At 40.7% G+C, this 24048-nt stretch overlaps 1 protein-coding gene across 1 annotated transcript in view; it reads right to left on the bottom strand.

Moving 5' to 3' along the window:
• Positions 1-24048, bottom strand: part of LOC149802060 (aldehyde dehydrogenase 1A1-like) — a 63580-nt gene that overhangs the window by 9997 nt on the left and 29535 nt on the right. Inside the window, exon 7 of the mRNA XM_089956885.1 lies at positions 336-438. Coding sequence (XP_089813011.1) covers positions 336-438 — 103 coding nt within the window. The remainder of the gene's footprint in view (positions 1-335; positions 439-24048) is intronic.

The following is a 24048-nucleotide window of genomic DNA, read 5'->3' as shown; positions in this document are numbered from 1 at the left end:
CACCTTTTAGTTTTTTATTTAACTAAACGTTTATTCAGCTTCTTCAACAATTGTGTATTCCAGAGATGAGCCAATAGTTGAATGGTTATACTTACATACTTTTTTAATGTTCAGTTTTATTTTGAAATGATCTAATTTTTCTCCAGTCTTTGATTAGCATAACCATCGCCACGAGCACCACCATCATCATCATCAACAACAACAAAACAACATCATCTGTAGTAGTGTTGTTTGTAGTGAAATAGTGTTATATGTTGAAGTAGCATCAGTAGCGTCAGTAGTAGTAGAAGTAGTAGTAGTAGTAGAAATAGTAGTAGCAGTAGTAGTAGTAGTACAGTTAGCATCAGCAAAGATGACATTTGGACTCTTTCCTTCGAGTTCTAATGTGACTCTCTTCAAGTTCGATTTAGCCGAGGCCTCCATGACCAGTTTTCCGACCTACATTAAATACAGATATATAATATAAATTATACTTAAAAGAAAAAATAATGTGGTATGTGTATTTTTCTATCTCGTTTAGACCAAAGTTCTGTGATGGAATATTTTCCAATAGTTCATGATTTTGCTTTATGCAATAGTCTTTAAAGGTCACTGGCAATACTCGAACATTTTTCTTTTTACATCAGATTTGCATTACATGATTAAATGTTGGTATACTCGCACAAAAGAATTAGCAAAATTCTCAAGTGCAAAGAAGAAATACTAATTCAATTATTCGAAATAAAAGTATACGCCAACTGGAAATGACGTATATTTATCCCCACAAGACGAAATACATGCTTCTTGTTGTCGAAAAATAAGACACTATAAACTATGGATAGGAAACATTTAGATGAAACTATTGAAAACTAATTTGCTGTTCAGCCTTATATCAAGCAGCAGAGAGGATGAACAGACCACTTGTTTCAGTGTTTCAATTTCATCCATTTATGAAGATATAAACTTCATACAAAAAAATGAAAAATATAATCGTAATGACAAAACCGAAGCCTCTAACCAAAAACCGAGAGTTTCTCTAACTGTGTTAGTTTATTTTGTTACTCTATCTTTATCGTTCGTGTTTTTTTCTAAATTTGTATATGTTTTGTTTACCCAGTGGGACACTTATTTGTGGTCGCACCCTCTCTGCTGTTGTAATGCTCAAGAAGTTCCACTGGGTAGTACCCTGATTACTTAATCCTGGCCATTGAAAAAATTCCACATATAATATTTGTTCAGAAAAAAATTATTCGAAGAAAATAAATATGTCAATGATCAAATATTATCATAATAAATAAATAATTATTTTTTGCTCAGAAAAAAATGATTATGTTTGCTGGTGAAATATTTTTTTTCTGAAGTAATGAGAAGAATATTTAACAAAGAAATTCATAAATTACTTTATCTTGTTTTTGTTCAATGAGAAACAATTCACAAAGAAATTCATGAATTATTTTTATCTTGTTTTTTGTGAAGAACAAAGAAATGTATGAATTATTTTTATCTTGTGTTTGTTTGTGAAGAACAAAGAAATTCATGAATTACTTAATCTTGTTTTTGTTTTTGTTCGTGAGGAATAATTCACAAAGAAATTCTTGAATTGCTTTATATTTGGTTTTTTTTGCGAAGAACAAAGAAATTCATGAATTACATTTTCTTGATTTTGTTTGTGAAGAATAATTCACTATAAATAACATGTGTAATCTTTTCCCTGCATATTTAATTAAAAATATTCCGCAAAGAATAACATAAATTACTTTATCTTGTTTTTGTTTGTGAAGAATAATTCACAAAGAAATTCATGAGTTTCTTCGCAAAATATTTTCCACAAATAAACAAAGTAAAATAATTCATGTCATTTTTCGCGGAATATTGTTCAATTAAACACGCGGGAGAGGTACACATGTCATTTTATCGTGAAATATTTTCCCCAAATAAACAAACTTCTTAAATCCAGTCAAGGAAATTTCTGTTATCTGGCACTAGTTCGGTCATCCTTAAAAATCAAGAAATATAAATGCGTTTGGTAAATTTTAAACAAAAATACTTCACATATTTCATGACTGAGGAAAGTATATAATTATCTATAATGATTATAACTGTGTACACTGTCCTCACCAACTATAGAGGCTTTAAATGATTAACTTATATCAATAATTATTGACCGTATGTGTCCATGTGTCACGTCATAGTTTGTTCATCAAACATACTAAACCTCATGCACACATTTCATGACTGAGGAAACTATAAAAAATTATAATATTATAAATAATTTTACACTTTCCTCACCAATGGTAGAAGCTTTAAAATGATCAAATAACTGTTCTATCAATAATTATTGACAGTATATGTATATGTATCACATCATATTTTGTTCATCGAACATGCTAAACCATTTGTTGACACTCCATATATGAAAATTTAATATTTCTGAGTGTTTATCTGTTATTGTGATATCATTTCCGCCATCGAATCCTTGACAATCGATTTTCATATTCCTCCTGGTTTTATCATCAATAAAGTCAGATTTCGGCCAAACAGTTCATGTTAGAGTATAATCAATTCGATTAGTATTTTTATTACCGTTATACGTTAAAGTCGCCCCAAATCCCTTTTAAATCAATTTGATTTGTTCTATGATACTCCTGATTGTTAATTTCATTGATCGAATTCTGGTCTCAGGAAATAAGTTTAGCCAATTCCTGATCAGATTGTTATATTTAGCCAGTTGATCTTTAACGTGTATCATTACTTCTATGCGATTTTTAAAATCCTCTCTGGATATCGTAACTGAATTTTCGCCGACATTATCTTGAACTATATCGAGCAGATTTAACATGGTCAGGAAATCTCTTGTTCTATTTGTCCTTTCACGCGGGCTTTTTTTTTTAATCTGATTGAAACATTTTATTGTCTATCACACGACCGTTATTAAATGTATCAACAATTGTTTTTTGGGCCGGTTTTAGTCGATTGGACTTCTTGTACAGTGTTTCAATTTCATCCGCTGGTAACGTTCCAACGTTACATTGAAATAGATTGTTTAGATATTATTTCTTTGCGGCATATGGTTCTGACATCTCATCTGGACTGTATTTGTAACATTTCGTTGTGGTTTCTTCGGCTTTATCAATATTAAGTTGTTTGCGTTTCATTCGATCACCGATACTGGTCTTCAGAAACTCATCAACCTCGACTCTGTCAGCACCGACATGGTTGATTTTCGTATTTTGTTTTGAAAACCAGGTATCATAATCATCTGGTGGAGTTTGTGTAATTTCATATCCCGTATCTTTCATCATCGTAATTAATCTCGGGGTAAAGAATTTCCTGGAATTATTTTCTTCAGCAATATCCATCATATACGCGACTCCACATGGAGTTGATAGTTCATCAGAATTTTGATACTCTTCGTAATTTTACTTCGTCAGCGATCAATGTTTCACGATCAATTATTAGTTTTGTAATGTCTGCACAATTTAGAGGAAGTTTACCTTGATGTGATTTTGTTACTGTTGAATAATGAGTTTCATCGAGACACCTAAATCGATATAATGCTTGTTTTGTTGCTTCTACTGACCCTAATTCGTATGAAAACACAAACATACTAGTAAATCTCGGATCTGTTACGCTAACTCAAGCCTCGAGTGTATGATTATGAATAACGACATCTACATCATTATACGCATTATTCACATCGGCGAAGTCTAATTTCTTTTGTTCACTATTTTATCTGATGATAATATCGCACGCGAAATCCTCGTGACTGTATTGTATCTTTATGCGAGTTTTCAACAATGAATCTTGTATCAGGATCGGTTTTATAATCACTGATAACAAATTTCATATTTGCTTTGCACATCTTAACAAATCTAAATCATCCTTATTAACGTCGGCGTCAAGAACAATAGCAAGACTATATGTATTTACTAATGATGAAAATTTAGTCCAGTGCACTTTGTATAATTGAACATTCTTAAATAGTTGTCGTCGTATTCCATGCCATTCATCAATTATTAACGCATCTGGAACACCTTTTACTCTGTGAAATGATTCAACCTGAACAATAATTCTTCGCTTATCACTAGGCTTGAATATTATATCGCCAGTCATATCCATATAAGATTCATTGTTATGATCTGCTTTTATTTTCTCAGTAAATGTTTTTCTAAAGCTAATGGCGAGAGCAGATTGACCTTCTGGTATAGATTTCCACGCAGCCTCAGATTTACCCATTCCACATGCAGATCCATCAATGTAGTTTATGTTGTAAATTGCTTGACATCCAGGTCCACCTTGTTGTTGTGGAGTTTAATTATAGTGGCGTGCGCACAATTGTGCATGTGCCACTTTTTTCTGACTGCACCGCAGCCTGCTAGTTGTTCCTGAGGAAGGGAATGGTGCCACCTCCCCCAGGCTTTTATGGATTCAAGGAACCCTGATAGTTTGGCCTCAATCTGTGGGTCCATAAAGGTCCCTTACACTTGAATGGTTGGCTGTCATTAGTGGGAAGGAGAGTTCGGGGACGGCCCTGTTTGCTTTACATCGCTGATTTCTTGTTGCATTTGCCTGGTGTTTTTTTTTTTGTTTTTGTTTTTGTTTTTTTGTTTTTTTTTTATTTTGTCGATTTTTGTTCTTCTTCAAAATGTTCTAAAAAGGGGGGATGTTCTATGCTGTTTATAGAGGTTCTTAGTAGAAATCATGTATGAAGAGAGATTTTCAAGGTTATTATGGTATTACTAGTCGAGGTGTTTAGGGTGTGCTTCCTACGTTATGTTATTTATAAGTTTTTAGATATTGCCTCTTTAAGTTATTTATCTATTAATGTTTTTAGAGACTGAATGTTATTTATACTGTATTTAGCAAGAGACCGGAGTCCTAGCCGATTACACGGTTCGTTAAGGACATCTAGGACCGGAGTCCTAGCTGATTACTCGGTTCGTTAAAGACATCTAGGACATGCGATTTTGCGGTTTCCTTAGTTTTTGATAGGTGCTTCGTAAGTGAATTATTTATTAATATTTTTTATAAAATTGAATGATATGTAATGGGTTTTTATGTGGTGGCTTCTAAATTTATTTAGCTAGTTACTGGGTCTTTTGGTTTTGTGGGGATAGTAATAATATTTTGTTCCTAAGTCCTGCTGAGTCTATGAATTTATTTATATTTTTATATGCTGATTGTTTATTTTTATTAGAGTCCATAAGTAACTCTGGGTATGTGTGTGGTGATCCAATCTCTTTTTGGTTTTTGATAAATATTTTCCGAGAGGGTTGATATTTTGGGCATATATTGAATACGTGGTGTAGATCTTCGGTGGTGTGGCAGTTAAAGCAGTTAATGGTTGCTGGTATGGGCCCTATAAACCTTCCAGAACTGCTTGCTAGTTTAGTTTTTCCAGTTATTATCCTGTTTATGGTTTTCTGTTCTAAATAGGTACCCTTAGGTAGCTGTATGTTCCTATCTACGTTTTTTGGGGTTTCATGGTGCTTTTTACCTTTTGTGGAGGAGTTCCAAAAATCTTGCCATGTTTGGTCTATATATGTTTGTGCGAAGCTTAGTGCTTCTGTAGAGCTATAGTTAAGCTTGATAGAGTTTTGATCTCCTAGTTTGGTTTGTGCAACTCTGTCTGCTGTTTTCGTTGCCAGAGATTCCAATGTGCGACGGTATCCACATGAGCTCGACTAATTGATGTGCTGTGGTGATATCGTCGATTAATTGGCATGCTCTGTCGAGGAATTGTTCCCTAGAGTGTGTATTGCGATTTTGGATCAATTTGATAACGCTTAGGGAATCGCTTATAATGACTGCTTTAGGTATCTGGTTGTCTTTGATCCATTGTAGTGATTCAAGTATAGCCCAGAATTCAGTGGTGTAAATGGAGCAATAGCACTGGACAACAAATTTTTACAAAAGTCATGTTACTGAAATAAAATTAGTCAATTCTTATCAATTTTTATGTGCTGAACACGAATATGACAGTCAAATTGCAAAATTGGCTCTAGTTTTTTTGTAATCTGCAAGAAATTAATGTTTACATAACGAAATGCATTCCAATAGTAAAAGGTCAACTGTAATAGCCTACCTATAAAAAATCAAGTCATTGACTACATCTTAGATTTCTTCGCCTGTCTCTTGTACAGCTGTTCGGGAGCATCTCTGAGGAGTGTCCAGCAGTAGTCAGCCAGCATTGTAGTGGACCATTTTCCCTGGTATCTTTGTTCCATTGTTGCGATATCTTGATGAAAACGTTCGCCGTGTTCATCACTAACAATACCACAGTTGCTAGGAAAGAAATCCAAATGGGAATGAAGGAAGTGAATCTTTAGAGACATATTGCAGCCAAGTTTCTTATACTTCATCAACATGTCTTCTACTAGTTCCTTATAGTTTTCTGCCCTAACATTTCCTAGGAAGTTTGTAGAAACTAGGCGAAAAGCATTCCATGCTTGTTTCGCGTCACCTTCCAGCAAGTTGTTGAACCGGTCATCTTTGAAAAGCTCTCGAATCTGAGGACCCACAAAAACTCCCTCTTTAATCTTTGCTTCGCTGAGTCGAGGGAATTTTTCATGCAGGTATCGGAATGCTGGCAAAGTCCGGTCAATGGCTTTCACGAAGTTCTTCATCAAACCTAGTTTGATGTGAAGGGGTGGTAGCAAGATTTTCTGAGCCTCAACCAGAGCTGGGTGTTGGATATTCTTCTCTCCAATGGCTACATTCTGCCTGTGAGTCCATTCCTTCCTCATGTAGTGCATTTCCCTTGCTCGGCTATCCCACTCGCATAAGAAACACATGTATTTTGTATATCCTTGCTGCAGTCCCATTAAAAGGGCAACTACCTTCAAATCACCACAGAGGTGCCAGCTGTACTTGTTATACTCAATGGAATTCAGTAGCTGCCTTAAGTTATCGTATGTCTCTTTCATGTGGACAGCATACGCTACTGGAATAGATGGAAGAATGTTTCCATTGTGCAAAAGCACAGCCTTGAGACTCAGTTTCGAAGAGTCCACAAATAGTCTCCATTCTTGTGGGTCATGAGTGATTTTTAAAGCATTCATGAGGCCCTCAATATCGGAACAGAATATCAGATTACTTTCCTTTCTGAAGAAAGGCTCCAATTGCTGGTGGCGCTTTCGATATGCAGTAATTGTGACATCTTCTTCTAGAAGATTCCATTGTTGGAGTCTTGATCCTAGCAATTCTGCCTTGTTCTTTGATAAGTCCAAATCACGAATCAGGTCATTTAGTTCTTCCTGTGTTATTCTGTGTGGGGTTGATGATGCACCACAGTGAAAATCTGGATCACTGCGTGCTGATGGACCAGGAGAAGAACAGGTCGACTCACCTTTGTCTTCGTCAGATGAATCAAGAGAATATTCTGCTGGAGGTTCTGGAATAGGAAGTCCCTCACCATGTGGAACTGGTCTCAATGCAGACGGAATGTTTGGGTAGACTATTCTCGACTTCTTTCGCTTCGTTATTCCGCCGGAAAGAGGAGGAACCAAGCAGAAGTAACAGTCATTTAGGTGGTTGCTTGGCTCTCTCCACACCATTGGGACTGCAAACGGCATTGATGACCTTTTGCAATTCAACCACTGTGAAAGCTGTGTTGTACATGTAGCACAGCATATATGCGGAGCCCAAGGCTTGACTTGGTCACCAACCTTGCATCCGAAGTAAAGATGATATGCCTTCTTCACTTGAGAATTGATACTTTTCTTCTGGTTGGCAAATGTCACTTCCCCACAAATATAGCAAAAATTGTCCGCGGTATTAACACACTTTCGAGGCATTACTGTTCTTTATTGTACGTAAATGGATAAAATAATAAGTTTTATGTAACAGTAGCTTGAACTGTCTCGCACAACGTCTAAAATATTTTAAATGCTGAACCTATCTGATTGGGCTTTATATAGTACACTGCTTACGTCAGCTTCAGCAGCCGCCTGGCATTAGTATAATAGGCCTACACATGTATAGTACACTGCTGACGTCAACTTACTTCAGCAGCCGCATGGCATTAGTATTGCATTGCATCAGAAAATGATGCAATCAACTGTGGATGATGTGAGCATGATGGTATTATGCAATGTTACATCATTATTCCGGATGTTGCTGCAGTCCTACTGGAGAAATTTACACAGTGAAACATAGAAAATGAGGTATATGAATATCTTCAAAACGAGAGCCAATACAAATTTTTCACGGTTATATTCGTGTTCGGCACACCAAAATACTACAGATTAGGGCCTTTTCAAGTCAGTAATGATTTCACTGTTGACCAGTGTAGTCAGGTAATCTGGATCCCGTTTGTATATTGAATTCAGGGATGACTATTGCTGCTGCTGTTATTGGTGGGTTGTCAGTTTTTGATCTATCGGTATATATTTTAACATAGTCCGGGTATTTTTGGTTGATTTCGTTTACCAGTACAGGTTTTAGTAAGTTTTCTTGTCCTTCTTTATGGCCTAATTTGGTAGCTTCAATGTTAATCCTTGGTGGTTTTTGTAACCATGGTGATTTGTTCTGGTCTGTATTGTTTGTTACCTGTTTTTTTAGTAGAGGTATCTTTTCTCTTAGTTCAAGGATTACTTTGCCACTTGGTGTTTGATTTTGGGTTTGAAGACAACTTTACACTTATTTATAGCTATTTTGGTGGGATGGTTGTCTGGGTGGGTATCTAATCGAATGGAGTATCGGAGGAGCAGTTCTTGCCTACGTAATTTTAAGGGTAGTTCTCCTGTTAGTGTTTGTAGTTCTTCTAATGATGTTGAGGGGAGTGTTCCTGTGCATAATAGTAAGGCTTTTCTCTGGATAGTGTCATCTTTTTGTAGTACAGGTTGCTTAGCCGAGTTATATGCTTGGCAACCGTAATCCAGTTTTGATCTAATTAGGGTTTTATATATCGTGAGGAGGGTTTCCTGGTTGGATCCCCAATCAGTCCCTGTGATGTTCCTGAGTAAATGGAGATCTTTGTTACAATTCTGGGCGAGTTGTTCAATGTGCTGTTTCCATGTGAGGTGGTTGTCAAAGAAAATTCCTAGGAATTTTACTACTGGTACGTATTTGATTAATTGATTTTGTATATAGAAGTTTGGATAGACTAGGTTGTTATTTCGTTTGGGGGTGAATATGATTGCCACAGTTTTTTCATGAGATATTTTGAAACCCCATTTGTCCGCCCATCTCCCTATGCTGTATAGGCTCTGCTGGATTTCTTTAACTACTGTGTTATTGGCAGGATTTCCATTCCTCCATATGCCACTATCATCTGCAAATTGTGACAAATTTATTTTTGTGGAGGCTGCATTGAGATCAAGGTCGTTTACCATTAGGTTAAATAGGTACACCTTCATGAACAGGACTTGATGTATATTTATAATCTGGCGTTTTCGTGACAAAGACCCCTGGATAATTTTGTTTGCACTTAAATCTTAACAATTTTTTTTTACATAATCATGTTCTCTTTGATGTTGATGTAATTTCTCAACAATTTCTGATACCTCCGGATTATTATTTTTATTTCTTCATCGAGTGATTCTTCGCCACGATTAATTATTGTACGTCAACCGTTCCTGGAACTCGGACAAATTACAATATAACGATCTAAATTTACAATTATAATACAATTATTACATTTGCCATCGATTGAGCCGTTAGGAGTAATTCTATGATTTCTTTCGCAAATGTTGCAATAATAGCTGGGTTTTCATCTCACATTATACAAATTAACGCTACGTGAAACTATACCCAGTAACTGGTCAGGTTTTCCGCTTAATTCATCAGAAATTATTTTCATGTCTTCATCTGATATATCATCAGAATAATAATGACTATAAAATTTATTTATTTTTTTCAGTGTAGTTTACTTCTTTGTGCTGAATGCGAGTTGGACATGCAAGCAGTTCAGATGTAGAAACATTTTCATGCGAAATACGTCTTTTGCATTTTGTTATTTTACTCGGTTTATAAGATCTCGTTTATACTATGAAGTCCAGCCTGTAAATCTACACGCCATTCTGGATTATCATTTTTAGCTATTTTAGTTAGTTCTTTTTGTCGTTCTAATGATACAGGTGTAGATTTACATATAATATGATATCCACTATTTGTTTTGAAAAGATAGATTTGTGACCGCGAGCAATAGCACAACTTCATAAAATAATTAATGATATCAGTGTCTATCAGTAATTGTCCATGTACCTAATTTATCCTCATCGTTTATGTATGTATTAGCTTGAAATATGAATCAATATCGAAAATCGGATATCTTAGTCTAAACTCCGGTATAATTTCAGTGACTGAATGCTCATTATCAACTTTATCAGCAGCTCGTTCAAAATCATCATCAGATGCAAATATATAAAATTAAAATGTTGGATTACTGTTAGTAGTGAAGGGGGGCACCCTACGGACAATGGGAATTAGCATTACAGGGACCCCTGGGTCACTCTACGGACAAGGGAAATTTAACATGGAGAAAAATCGTGGGTCACTCTACGGACAAGGGGAATTAACATGGAGAAAAATCGTGGGTCACTCTACGGACAAGGGGAATTTAACATGGCAATAAATCGTGGGTCACTCTACGGACAAGGGGAATTTAACATGGGATTTTTTTTAAAAATTTTTTTTAAAAAAGGGGTAGGCAATTCAAAGACTATCTCTTTTCGAGAAATATGGCTGGCCCTGAAAAGGGCCTTTGGGTTTTATGTTAATGTATTCATTAACATAAATGGCACCGCATTGGTCTTCTTCTTGTTCTTAGGCTACGTCTCACTGTTGGTCCGTACATCAGCACTCTTTTTAGGCATCCTTGTCTTTCAACGTAGATCCTACGTATCCACAGGCTGGTGTTGGTCCTGTGGACAACGGTCCACTTCGATCGGACATACATGAGCAAGTCTGTCCGAAACATCATGGAAGACACAAGGGTGGATGACTCAACTGTAGTCCACATCTTCAAGCGACGAGAACAGGTGAATCAATGCAGTCAACGGCGCTTATTTATAGGCGGAGGAAGGATTGAAACGGATTGAGTTCATTTACCAATCCGAACACGCGTTACAAAATTCAGCCAGCCGCATCCAATCCGAAGAGAGCAGTCTGTGACGTCACGTAGTCAATATAGATTCGCTAGCGCTTGTGTGCAGTCAATCTATGCGACAGTGATTCAACATGACGGAAACTCAGAAAACGATCCAGTGGGGTGCACCAGCAGGGGAGACTGCCCAAGGGAACCCGGACTTACTTTCAGAAGAGGTGAATTGGGATTTTGTGGATTTTCTCTCCTCGCAAGAATTTGTTCCGGAACCTTCGTTACTTTCTTCATTACCGCAAGTGGAGAATTTTAGACAGAGACAGAAAGAAGAATTGGAGAAATTTATACAACGACAAAAGGAAGCGGAACAGACTTTTCTCCTACAGCAACAGCAACAAGAAGAAGAGGTAAGAAAAAAACAACAGCAACAACAGCAAGAAGAAGTAGCAGCAAAGAAACAAGAGGGTGAAAATCAAACGGTCACGGTACTGTTGGACATTTTAGCGGAGTTAAGAAGTCTGAAACAAATGTATCAGACTTCTTTATCACGACCGAAGAGAATACGACCTTCCCGAGCTAAACACGTCAACCCTGTGACTAAGCCTACCGTACCACCCTTAGTGATTTCAACCCAATCATTATCATCATCATCAACATTACGCAGTCCAGAAGTAGGCCTTGGCCGTGGCAAAGGCTTAAGGCAGTTAAAATTGATTGCTTAAACTCACCCCTACACCATGAAGAAAAAAGGCCCTTTTCAGGGCCACCCACATTTCTCGAAAAGAAATACAATTTCAATTTGCCAATAACTCAAAAAAACTCACCCATGTTACCCTTTTAGTACGTGTCTGTGTATGAGTGCGTGAGTGTAGCTTCTTATTTTAAAATCACAACTCAAAGACACTTACCTTATATCATTCATTTATTCTTTTCTCCATTTTTTACAATCCAATTCACAATTTATAACACAACACTTTAATGAAAAGTTCATTAATTTCTTCTTTTCTCCTTGTTTAGTCTCTCTGTTTTTTGAATTTCTTCACCGTCACACTCTTTTCCTCTTCTTCTTCTTCCTCCTCGCTTTCTTCCCTTCTTCTTTTTTTCTCCTGTTTCTTTTTCTTCACCTGTCTTCTTTCTTCCTCAGAAGAATCCCTCTCTTCCTCTGAAGAATTCCTCTTTTCTTCTGACTCCTCTTGTTTCTTTTTTGGGCAATCTGGAGACCAATGTCCTTTTTCTTTACAATAATAACAGGTATCTTGACTTTTGTCTTTTTTATCCCCTGTTTTTTTTCTTTTTTGACGGTCTGGACACTCTGAAGACCAATGCCCTTTCTTCTGACAGATATAGCAAGTATCTTGACTTTTATCTCTAAAGGAAGGAGAGTAGTCCGTAGGCTGGTCTGAAGAGAATTTTCTAATGACCCCTCGCAAAGCTCTGACGAAACGTTCCATCTGGTCAGTCTCTTCCATCGTTGTGCTTGGTTTGAGAGTGAAATGAATAGTGAAAGGACAAGACACACACCCTTTTATATACGCTGGTTTGCTATGACTATAAAGTAGTTTATGGTGTTTGAACTTGAGTCATTTGACTTTTTGCTTTCAAGATGAAACGATCCCATTCATTCGAGAAGAAAGAAGAAGAAAGTAAGAGGCAGAAACGTGATCTATCGCCTCGTACCAGGGCTGAAATCTTGGCACAAATTCATGCCAGTGATTTTGAAGAGGACATGAGTGAACCAGAATCAGAACCCTCTAAACCAAGTTCACCACCCTTAGTCAACCCTGAAAAGTACTATTCCATTCGAGAGACGGAAAAGCGCTCCTCTAGAAAATTTAGAACCACGGCTTACAAATACACGGTGAAGTTTAAAGATTTCAAGGCTGAAGTGCCGTTAGAGAAAGCAGAAGGGTTCATCACCGAGGTGTGGGATTCTTTGCTCACTTCACTCAAGCAGCAATGTCAACCCAAAGAAGACGATCGCTTGAGACTTTCCATACAACACGACGGTTTGAAATCCCCTGTTTGGATCGAGTTTAGCACCCCTGCAGAATTGACTGCTTCCAAAGTCATGGACAAGATTCAACACGTACAACAATCTAACGATCAGTTTGACATCACCGATGGTAAAGCCACACTGGACATGACCCACGTCTCTCCTCCTCAAGGGACAGGACGCAAAAAGATGTTATTGGTGGACGACCTTCGCAACACCAAAACGAGTCTCGTCCGAATTAACAACCCTCATGACCAGATGTGTTTAGCCCGTGCCATCGTGGTGGGACGAACCTATGCCAACAAGAACGACACGGTAGAATGGAAAAGAACCTGGGACACTATTCAACGTTCCGACCGAGCCAAACAACGAAACGAAGCAGAACTCCTGTTACAACAAGCCGGACTGCCCAAAGACACACCCTGTGGCATTCCTGAGATGCAAAAATTGCAAGATGCCCTAGCTCCACGCTACACCTTGAAAGTGCACCCTCAAGAAGTGCGCGGACCTCTGTTGTTTCGAGGCCAAGACTTTAAGGACGGAAAATACATTCACCTTTATCATCACGATGACCATTTCGATACCATTACCAGTATCACTGGATTCCTGAGATATGTTTATTATTGTGAGAAATGTGACCATGGTTATAATAATCGAGAGCAACACAAACATTGTGGATGGAAATGCTCAGGATGTTTGGCCTCTCCACCCTGTCTGAGCGAAGAACCAGTGCCTTGTTCCACTTGTCTGCGCACGTTTGTCAGCCCTAAATGTTACCAACAACATTTGAAGACGCAAGGTTCACAGCAGAAATGTGCTTGTCAACTGCTGAGATTGTGCTCTACGTGTGAACAAGTCATACGTACCAATAATACCAAGGCACACGTATGTTCAGGAAAGAAAAAATGTCACATTTGTCACCACATCGTGGACTTGGAACACCAATGTTACGTGCAAAAATACCAACCCCCACCAGAGAAAGAGGACGGTCACAAGAAGAAAGGCAATTTCATCTTTTTCGATTTCGAATGCATGCAAGAGACTGGCATTCACATTCCTAATTTCTGCGTGTCTCATCGAGCGTGCGAGAAGTGCATTCAAGAACCTATCTTCAGTCATTGCCCTCACTGCAGCAAGATTCCTGGAGGGCGTGAAAAAATCTTTCGGGGACCAAACACGTTAGCCGATTTTGCCCAATGGGTCTTAGACCCCGTCGACAAGACGTGGAGCCAAGAGGACATCGAACGTTACGGAGATTGTCATCGTCATGCCACGGTGATGGCTCACAATTTCTCCGGATACGATGGACAGTTTCTTTTGAGGTACTATACGGAACAAGGCACCGAACGTCCTAAAGTGACTTTGAACGGGGCCAAAATCATTTTCATGCAAGTGGGACAAGTACAGTTTAAAGATTCGATGAGCTATTTGGCCATGCCTTTGAGTCGAATGCCTAAAACGTTTGGAATGACAGAAATGGCTAAAGGGTACTTTCCACACTTTTTCAATACGGAAGCCAATCAACATGCCGTTCTACCCCATTTACCTGAGGCTCACTATTACGACCCCGACAACATGCGTACCGAACAACGAGAAGCTTTCTACGCTTGGTACCAGGCTCACGCCTCGGACCCTTTCGACTTTCAGGAAGAAATGCTGAAGTATTGTCGTTCCGACGTGGACATTTTACGGCGTTGCTGTGGAAAATTTCGAGAACTGTTCATGGAACACGGAGGGGTCGATCCTTTGAAAGAAGCTTGCACCATTGCCAAAGCGTGTTCCTTAGTGTATCGACAACGATTCATGCCTGAAAAGACCGTGGCTGTCATCAGTCCTCAAACGACCCACTTTGTCAAACGTCAATACTCGGTCAAAGCCCTACGTTGGTTACATTACTTGTGCGACAAGGAAGACAAGTGGATTCAGCATGCCTGCAACGGAGGGGGTGAAAAGACCATCGGAACGTATTCGGTCGATGGCTGGGACTTAGAAAACCCCAAGATCGTGTACGAGTTTAACGGTTGCTTATTTCACGGATGTCCCGTCTGTTACCCTGACCGTGGCACTAAAAATCAGTTTTTGCAACGAACCATGGAAGACTTGTACCAGGACACTTGTCAGCGACGCCTAAAGTTAGAACAGCAAGGATACCAAGTGGTGGAAATGTGGGAACACGAGTACGATCACCGTATGAAAACCGATCCCAAGTTTAAACGTGCCGTGGAAAGTTACCAGTTCGTGGACCCGCTGAATCCGAGGGATAGTTTGTACGGAGGAAGGACCAATGCCACCTGTTTGCTGTACCAAGCCGACGAAGAGAAAGGAGAAGAAATCAAATACTTGGACGTGTGTTCGCTGTATCCCTACGTGTGCAAATATTGTCGCTTTCCCGTAGGGCACCCGCAATTGCTGACGGAACACATCGACCTGAAAAACATTCGACAATACGAAGGCTTGATCAAGTGCAAAGTTTTGCCTCCCACGAACCTATACCATCCCGTCTTACCTCACCATTGTCAAGGCAAACTGATGTTTCCCTTGTGCCGTACTTGTGCCGAAACGTGCAACCAAGACCAGCCTTGTCAGCACAGCCAGGAAGAACGGGCCTTGACGGGAACCTGGGTCAGCGTGGAATTGTTCAAAGCTCTGGACATGGGATACCAACTGTTAGAAGTGTACGAAATTTGCCACTTTCCCAAGACACAACAGTATCGCAAGGGTGACCCCACGCAGAAAGGCATTTTCGCAGACTACGTGGATGCCTTTTTGAAACTGAAGCAAGAAGCTAGCGGCTATCCTTCCTGGTGTCACACTCCCCAAGACCAAATAAAATTCAAAGAGAAATATTACGAACAAGAAGGCATCACTTTAGACCACATCGAGAAAAACGAAGGCAGGCGATCGTTTGCCAAAGTGATGTTAAATTGCTTGTGGGGTAAAATGGCACAACGGCCGTGTTTACCCAAGACGGAATATTTGACAGAACCTTCCCGCTACTTCCAGATGATTCACGACAAAACCAAATACATGAAACACGTGGACGTCGTTCGAGAGAATTTGATCTTGGTCAATTACGAAGAAGATCTGGACTTTGTACAAGACGACCCTTTTGGAAATGTCATCATTGCGGCTTACGTGACAGCCCATGCTCGCTTAAAATTGTACGAAGCTTTAGAACTGTTAGAAGAACGCGTCCTGTACTTTGACACGGACAGTTGCATCTACATCCATCACCCGATTCAACATCACCCTAGCATCGAAGGAGACCGTTTAGGAGCCTGGACAGACGAGCATCCCGACGACAAGATTCTAAGTTTTGTCAGTGGCGGTCCCAAAAATTACGGCTACGAATACCGTGACAAACAAGGAGAAGTGCACACGACGTGCAAAGTGAAAGGACTGACTCTGAATTATCGTACCAGTCGAGTGGTCAACTTTGGGGTAATGAAAGAAGCCTTGCAATCGGGAGAGGATGGAAACTTTAAAGTGACCACCTATCAACCTAACAAGATTGTACGTTTACCCACTCACCACATCGTCAGTCGACCCTTGGAAAAAGTCTATCAAATTGTATACCAGAAGCGAGTTCGACTTCCCAATCATTTCACCTTACCGTATGGACACGTTGGTATAAAACATTGGTTGTAAGAGGATAGCCACCCACCAGAAAGATGACTTCGCCACAGCAAGAATCGAGTGAGAAACCCGATGAGAACTCCAAGTTCAAACCCTACCATTTTCCAGTCTTCTTACCTGACTATTGTGATTGTGCCCGTCGATTGGACACGTTTCAGAAATGGCCTACGGATAGGGAAGGATTACCTTCTTCGCATGTTTTAGCTAGAACAGGATTTGTCTACTTGGGACCTGAGTCAGGATTGGGATACGAGGTACAGTGTTTCGCTTGCGGACTGAAGTTACGAATGGATCTATGTATCTATAAAGATTCAGCTATTCTGGAGCATACTCGATGGTCTCCGAATTGCCCTTACCTTTCTATGGCCTTTCCATCCATCACACTACGGTACAATGTTGACGGTACCTTAGAGACGGTACCTTCCAGAACAGGACATAAAAAACGTAAAAAAGGAAAGATGTACAAGTTGGAGACTGCATTGAGACTAGTATAAAAAAGGGCTATGGTCAAGATCGATAGTTCATTGTGACTACCAAGACCGAGCGAACAAGATGAATACTTTGAAAAAGACATCGTTCCAGTTTGGGGATTGTAAAAAAGTTGTATCTTCCTCTAGTGTGACTAATACTGGATGGATAAGACCCATGCATTGCGACGGAAAATGTCCGGAAGGAAACTGCGATTGTCCATGTGGTTACCATTGTAATTGCGTAACGGAGTTTGCAGACGAGTGCGATTGTGAGCCTTGCGATGGGACCGATGCTGCACGTTGTGACCTGAGTGATGCCGTAAAGCATCATGGGAACTTTGTTTTCACTGCCCCTGTCATGGAAAGTGATGCTGTGCGTGTCAAACCTGAGGGATGCGAAAGCGATGCCGCTCGTCCTCTTAGACATTTTACCGGGTTTAAAGGGGAATGTTCACCTTCACGTCTACCCCCCTACGGATGTCATCCAGCCCTGAGCAAACTCCTGTTCATGTCACCCAACCCTTATCGAAACGAACCTGTGAAAGACGAATATTCGTTTCCTGTGCGTTTGTCGGAATACTGCGACTTTGAAAATCGTCTTCAATCGTTCAAAGGAAAATGGCCAAAGTATCTGGGAGGACCGACCCCCGAAGAATTAGCCAGAGCCGGATTTTTCTACTTGGGCGAAGGAGATAAAGTCAAGTGCTTCAGTTGCGGTGTGTCACTTCACCACTGGGAACCGCAAGATTCGGCCTACGTTGAACATGCTCGATGGTCACCGAATTGTCATTACTTACCCTTAGTGGGACCGAGACATTGAAGAAACTTTTTACCATAATCATCTGTTCATGGATACTTTACAAGAGAACATTCGTGCTTTGCCTGTGGAGTTGAGAGAACGCATTTATCGAGAACTGGTCAAAATACAAGTGAAACGTAAAGAACAATTGCATCCGATACGTCACCGGTGTTTGAACCACTGGTACCTTCAGGCTATACAAGGACTGATTCAATTGAAAGTGTTCCATTGGACAGACATTGATCAACGACCTCCTGGTTATAAAAAGGAATGGTTTGGTATTGACGATTCTATCTACTACATTGTAAACGTACTGCATCGAATTCCAGAGGAAGAGTTAACGAATTACCAACATCTTTCACGCAATGTCAACTTGGTGAAAGAGGAAACTTCTGAACGAATTGTAATGTGTAGATTCGTGACTCAACGATTTAAATTCGACACTGAAGTGAAACCATGTTTGTGCAAAGAGTACATTTCTTGTGTCAGACCAAAGAGGATTTAGTATGACCTATTCATGGATACTTTACAAGAGAACATTCGTGCTTTGCCTGTGGAGTTGAGAGAAAGGATTTACCGAGAGCTGGTCAAAATACAAGTGAAACGTAAAGAACAATTGCATCCGATACGTCACCAGATCTTTAACCACTGGTACTTGAATGGTATAAAAGAACTGATTCGTCAGAAATTCTTTCAATGGTCAGACATTGTTCAAAACTTTGAGGTCGCTAATGATCGACATGTTCATGATTATGGTTACTTCGAGATTCACCTAGTGCAATGCATTGAGGAAGACAAGTTAAAGGATTACCAACATATTTTACGTGGAATCTACTTAGAGGAAGAGGAAACACCTAAACGAACTCTGACGTTTCGGTTACAGTATGCAAGATTTAGATTCCCTACTGGAGAACGAAGATCTCTGGCTAGAAAGTACGTCTATTGCATCCGAAAAAAAGAGAATATAAAAAGAGGCTGCCATGCCACGGTTTATGTCACATGTCATCCAACAGATTCCGTGGAAGGAACTCAATGACCATATTCAAACCGTGGATCATTACCATCAATTATTACAAGAACTTTATCCATTCAATTTTGGACGACAAGTGGTGTGTGTCTTAGTGACTTGTTTTCTGGGATTTCGTTTACCAGCCGATTCTTTGTGGACTCTTTACGATCAGTACTTACCACCTCCATGGCCTTAAATGGTCACGAAAAACTCCTTTTGTTCAAAGCCTTGCGTTTTCATCTGGATACTTCTCGACCTCAACAGGAAAAAAAGATTCGTCAACTTTTAGCGACCCAAGACGTGTATGACGATGTGTGTGTAGCTTGTGACTTACACCCTCATTGGACAGATGTTCGTGATTGGAAAAAGGGGGGTTTTGAGGTTTGGACCCAAGAAGTGGCTCAGTATGCACAAGAGTTGTTCAAGGAAAAAAGTTACTTTTCAACCCGTGTTAGTGACGGTGCCAGAAGAACCCGTCACCGAGAACAACCACTCGCTTCAGGACAGAACTGTCATGGACATGCCTGAAAGGTCATTCCGGGAGGACACTTGTGTGACAATACCTCATGTAGAAACTGTAAGAACATTACACACTGTCCCTAGGACATCTTGGTTAACCAAAACATGTTGTACAGACACTTGTTTATATTTCACTTTGATCGCTTTGCTGTGTTTTATATTCCTGTACATCACTATTTGGGTTGTATTTATTTTTGTCTTTCGTATTCATGTTTGAAAAAAAACATTCAATAAACGTGTTCTGAAAAAGTATATAAACTCTTGTCTTGTTTGTTTTTCGTGTCACAAGTGACATTTCTCATACCATGGCTACCTCTGCTGTCTCTGCTCCCTCTTCCTCCACTGTCAAAGTCATCGACGAACACTTAGATCGTGCCAGTTGGGAGGCTTTGTATCTTCGCCATCCCTTTAACATGCTCATTGCTGGACCTAGCGGTTCAGGCAAAACCGAATTCGTCAAACGTTTGATCGAACATAAACATCATTTGATCGATCGACCCCCTCAACGGATCGTGTGGTGTTACAAAGAGTGGCAATCGGCGTACAGCCTCTTGCGAGAAAGTCAAGGCGATTCCATCGTGTTTGTGGAAGGCATTCCTAAAGAAGACGATGGCATCGTCTCTGACTCCCGTCTAACCCATTTGGTCATTTTCGACGACATGTTAGGAGAAGACGAAGAAGAAATTAAACTGTGGTTCACGCGCAAAGGGCATCACCGTAATGCCAGTGTCGTTTACATCACCCAAAATTTGTTTCAACAAAGTAAAGCCCATCGCACCATCAGTCTCAATGCGCATTACGTGGTCTTGTTTAAAAGCCCTCGAGATAAATCGCAAGTGCAAGTCTTAGCCAAACAGTTAGGAACGCCTTGGCTGACTCAGGCGTACGACGATGCCACTCAAACGCCACACGCCTATTTACTCGTCGATTTGAAACCTACGACCCCCGAGGATTTGCGATTTCGTACCCACTTGTTTCACCACTGGTGCCAAGACGGAGGGCCTGTCCTGTACACGTCTCCGTCCTCGACTTCATTTCACTCCTCCCATGAAAAAAATCTATAAAAACCTCAGACCCTTTTTCGTCTGTCTCACACAGTGTGAACATGACGTCCCTTCAGTCGCATCTTCCCGTCAAATTGATTCGTGCCTTGTATGGCATCAGTCGAGAAAAAGATCCACAAACACGAGCCCGTGTCTTAGAAGCTAGTCTCAAAGAAGTCTTACGATGGTTCACGGTGACGGCACGTCAATTACTCCAAGGAATCATTCAGATTCCTCATCAAACCCAACGCTTTTTCGATCGAAACAAAGTCGCTTTGGTCCAACTGGCCGATCCCCGCATCGACACTCAAACCAAAAAACAAATCATTTTGAAACCTGGAGGGAGCGGTACTCTAGGAGGGGTCATCATTCGCTCACTCTTAAGATGGGATCCTAATGCCCCCAAAGTTATCCCTAAGACAAAAGTTCAACGAAGCCCCAAGAAGAAAAAGAAAAAGACCAAGTCCCCAAGAAGAACTTCTCCAGTGGCAGGACCCTCCTCTTACCAGACACCACCACCATCACCCCGGAAAAAGAAAAGAAGCCCCCAGAAAAAGAAACAGAGAAAAAGTCCCCAGAAAAAGAAAAGTCCACAGAAGAAGAAGAAAACTAGTCGCAAGAGAGGCACTTCGGCCAGGACGCAACCTTACACTCGCAAGCCACGACCTGCCACAGCGTCTCCGGCAGCCTCACGTTTGTCCACTTCTCCGTTGATGTCACCAGGAACTGAAGAGTACTTGGAGACGTTGATTACACCAAGAACTTCTCCGTTGATGACCCCCAAAAGAACTTCCCCAGTGGCAGGACCTTCCCATTTAGCGGCAGTGGCTGCTGCTCACAAAGTACCTTCTCCCAAAATCAAAGTCCAAGAAAGATCGGGCATGTTACAAAGTTTACTGGATTTGTCCAAACAAGAACTGGCTCGATTTAGTCCGTTACGTACCCCTGCACGACGTGTCATGCCTGTCCTCAAACTGATAAAACGTAAAGACAATCAGTGGCGACGCGTTCCAGTATAAAAAGACCTGTGACCAAGTCGGGGTATCAGTGAACTTGTAAAAGATGTCACCTCCAAAAAGCCACAAAAGAAAGAGACAAAGGCAGACGCGTCATCCGACAAAGCGCTTAGCCAAGCATCGACGTTACCCTAAAAAAAGACACAGTCGTTCCAAGAAAAAGAGGCGCCAACAAAGGGGAGGATTCCTTGGCGATTTTCGGAAAAACATTGTTACCTTTATGACAAAGCGATAGTCCCAAAAAAAGATAAAAGGGTGTGCGTTAAGTCATCGACGTTAGTGTCTGTTCGGTGAATGTCCCGGAACCCACAAGCAAAAAAATGTCACCCTCCAGAAAACCCCAAGGAAAAAAAAGGAAAGGACTGCCACCACGTTTAGCCAAACATGGGGACCTGTTATCTGTCCTGTCCAAAGCTTCTCCACCCCTACGAAAAAAACTCATTCAAACAGCCTCCAAAGAGGTCATCGATACCGTGTGCGAATGTTGTTTGAACGTTTTGAAAGGCACGATCCCTTTGTCCAAACACCAGAAACAATGCTTAGGCAAACATCGTCACGTTCTTCGGAAAATGGTTCAAAAGAAAATTCCCATTCGTCAAAAAAAGAAGATGTTGGTTCAACGTGGAGGCATTTTACCTCTCTTGTTAGGCCCCATACTGAAAGGAGTCTTGGGAACCATGTTGGGAGGACTGATGGGAGCAAGATAAAAAGGCCTTCGGAAGTCCCAAGATCTCAGAATTCACCCCTGACAACCCCATGGAAGGACGAAAACTAGCTTTAGTGCCTTACAAACGATGGATGGAATACCATCGGTGGCAAGAACAACGCACCCCGCATTTACCTCCCAATCCCAATTTGAGCGAGATGTCCCAGTTACAACACGAATTGCAATCCTTGCTGGATCGCCAAGATTTGTCCGAAACAGAAAAATCTCAAAAGTACGGTCACCTCTTGCAAAGACTGCAACTCTTTCACCAGAAAGCTTTAGACGAAACAGCTTTACCCACTCTGAAAGATTTTAAGACCTTGATGAAAAGTCCAGCACCATCACCAGTACCAGTACCAGTACCACCAGTACCCGTGACCAAGACAGAAAAAGGAAAAGAAGAAGAAGAAGAAGGGTTTCAAACTCCACCAGAAAAAGTACGCAAGTTAACAACACCACCTACCTCCAGAATTGGATGGATTAAAAAGATGATGGCCACCCCTTCTTCCTCACAAGAGAAAAAGAAAGTGAAGACAGAAGTGAAGACAGAAGTGAAACAAGAACCGATATCCCCTGCTCAGACATCCTCCTCCTCTTCGACACCTATTGCTGGCCGCACACGCAAAGCCTTGCAATCCAAGAAAATACCCCAAGAGAAAAAGAGTAGCCTCTTCCAAGAGTGGGTGCCTTATTAAGACACCAATCAACACAAAAAAAATGGAAAAAGTCTTAGCTAGCATTTACTACGATCCCTCCCATCCTGCAGGTTACGCAGGAGTTCAAAAATTGTATCGTGCTGCCAAAACGCGACTGAAAAGTCTCCGTTTACCTCAAGTGCAACGATGGTTACAAGAACAAGCTACCTACACTTTACACAAACCCATTCGACGCAAGTTTGCCAGAAGTCGCACCCGAGTGGAAGGCATCGATCATCAATGGCAAGCCGATTTAGCCGATGTCTCTCATTTGGCCAGCTACAATCGTGGTTACAAATATTTGTTTTGTGTCATCGACGTCTTTTCCAAATTTGCCTGGGTCGTGCCCTTGACTTCCAAATCCAGCAGCGAGTTAGTGCGAGCCCTGCAACGGGTGTTGAAACAAAGCGGTCGTCGCCCTCTTCGATGGCAAACGGACAAAGGCACCGAATTTCTGAACCAAGCTTTCCAAAAAGAATTAAAGAAACGTGACATTCATTTTTTTACCACCGAGAATCCCGAAACCAAAGCCAGCATCGTGGAACGTTTTCAACGCACTTTGAAAGAACGCATGTGGAAATATTTTACGCATCACCACACTCTGAAGTACATCGACATCTTACCGCACCTGGTGCAAGCGTACAACCAATCTTTCCATCGAAGCATCGGACGTGCCCCGCAAGACGTGACTCCCGACAACGAAGTGCTGGTGTTCGAGCGCCTGTTCGGTACGTCCCCGACGAGGGCTGTCCCCAAGAAAAGTGGAGAGTTGACCGTAGGAGATTGGGTGCGCATTGGCAAAACCAAACGCACTTTCGACAAAGGTTACTTACCTAACTGGACGACCGAATTGTTTCGCGTCACTGGACGAGTGCATGGCCGTCATCCTGCCGTCTATAAATTGGAAGACATGAACGGAGAAGTACTCAAAGGAACGTTTTATTTGCCCGAGTTACAACGTGTCACCAAAAAAGAAGACGAAGTGTACGACATCGAAAGCATTCTCGAACGCAGAACCCGTAAAGTGGGCAAACGACGTGTCAAAGAAGTCAAAGTACGTTGGAAAGGATATCCACCCAGTTTCGATTCTTGGATCGACGCTTCGCAAGTCATCGACTATAAAAAGAAGAAGTGACCAT

The sequence above is a fragment of the Sinohyriopsis cumingii genome, chromosome 4 (assembly GCF_028554795.1).
Source record: "Sinohyriopsis cumingii isolate HCF-2022 chromosome 4, ASM2855479v2, whole genome shotgun sequence".
Taxonomy (NCBI): Eukaryota; Metazoa; Mollusca; class Bivalvia; order Unionida; family Unionidae; genus Sinohyriopsis; species Sinohyriopsis cumingii.
This window is presented reverse-complemented; position numbering and strand designations above follow the sequence as displayed.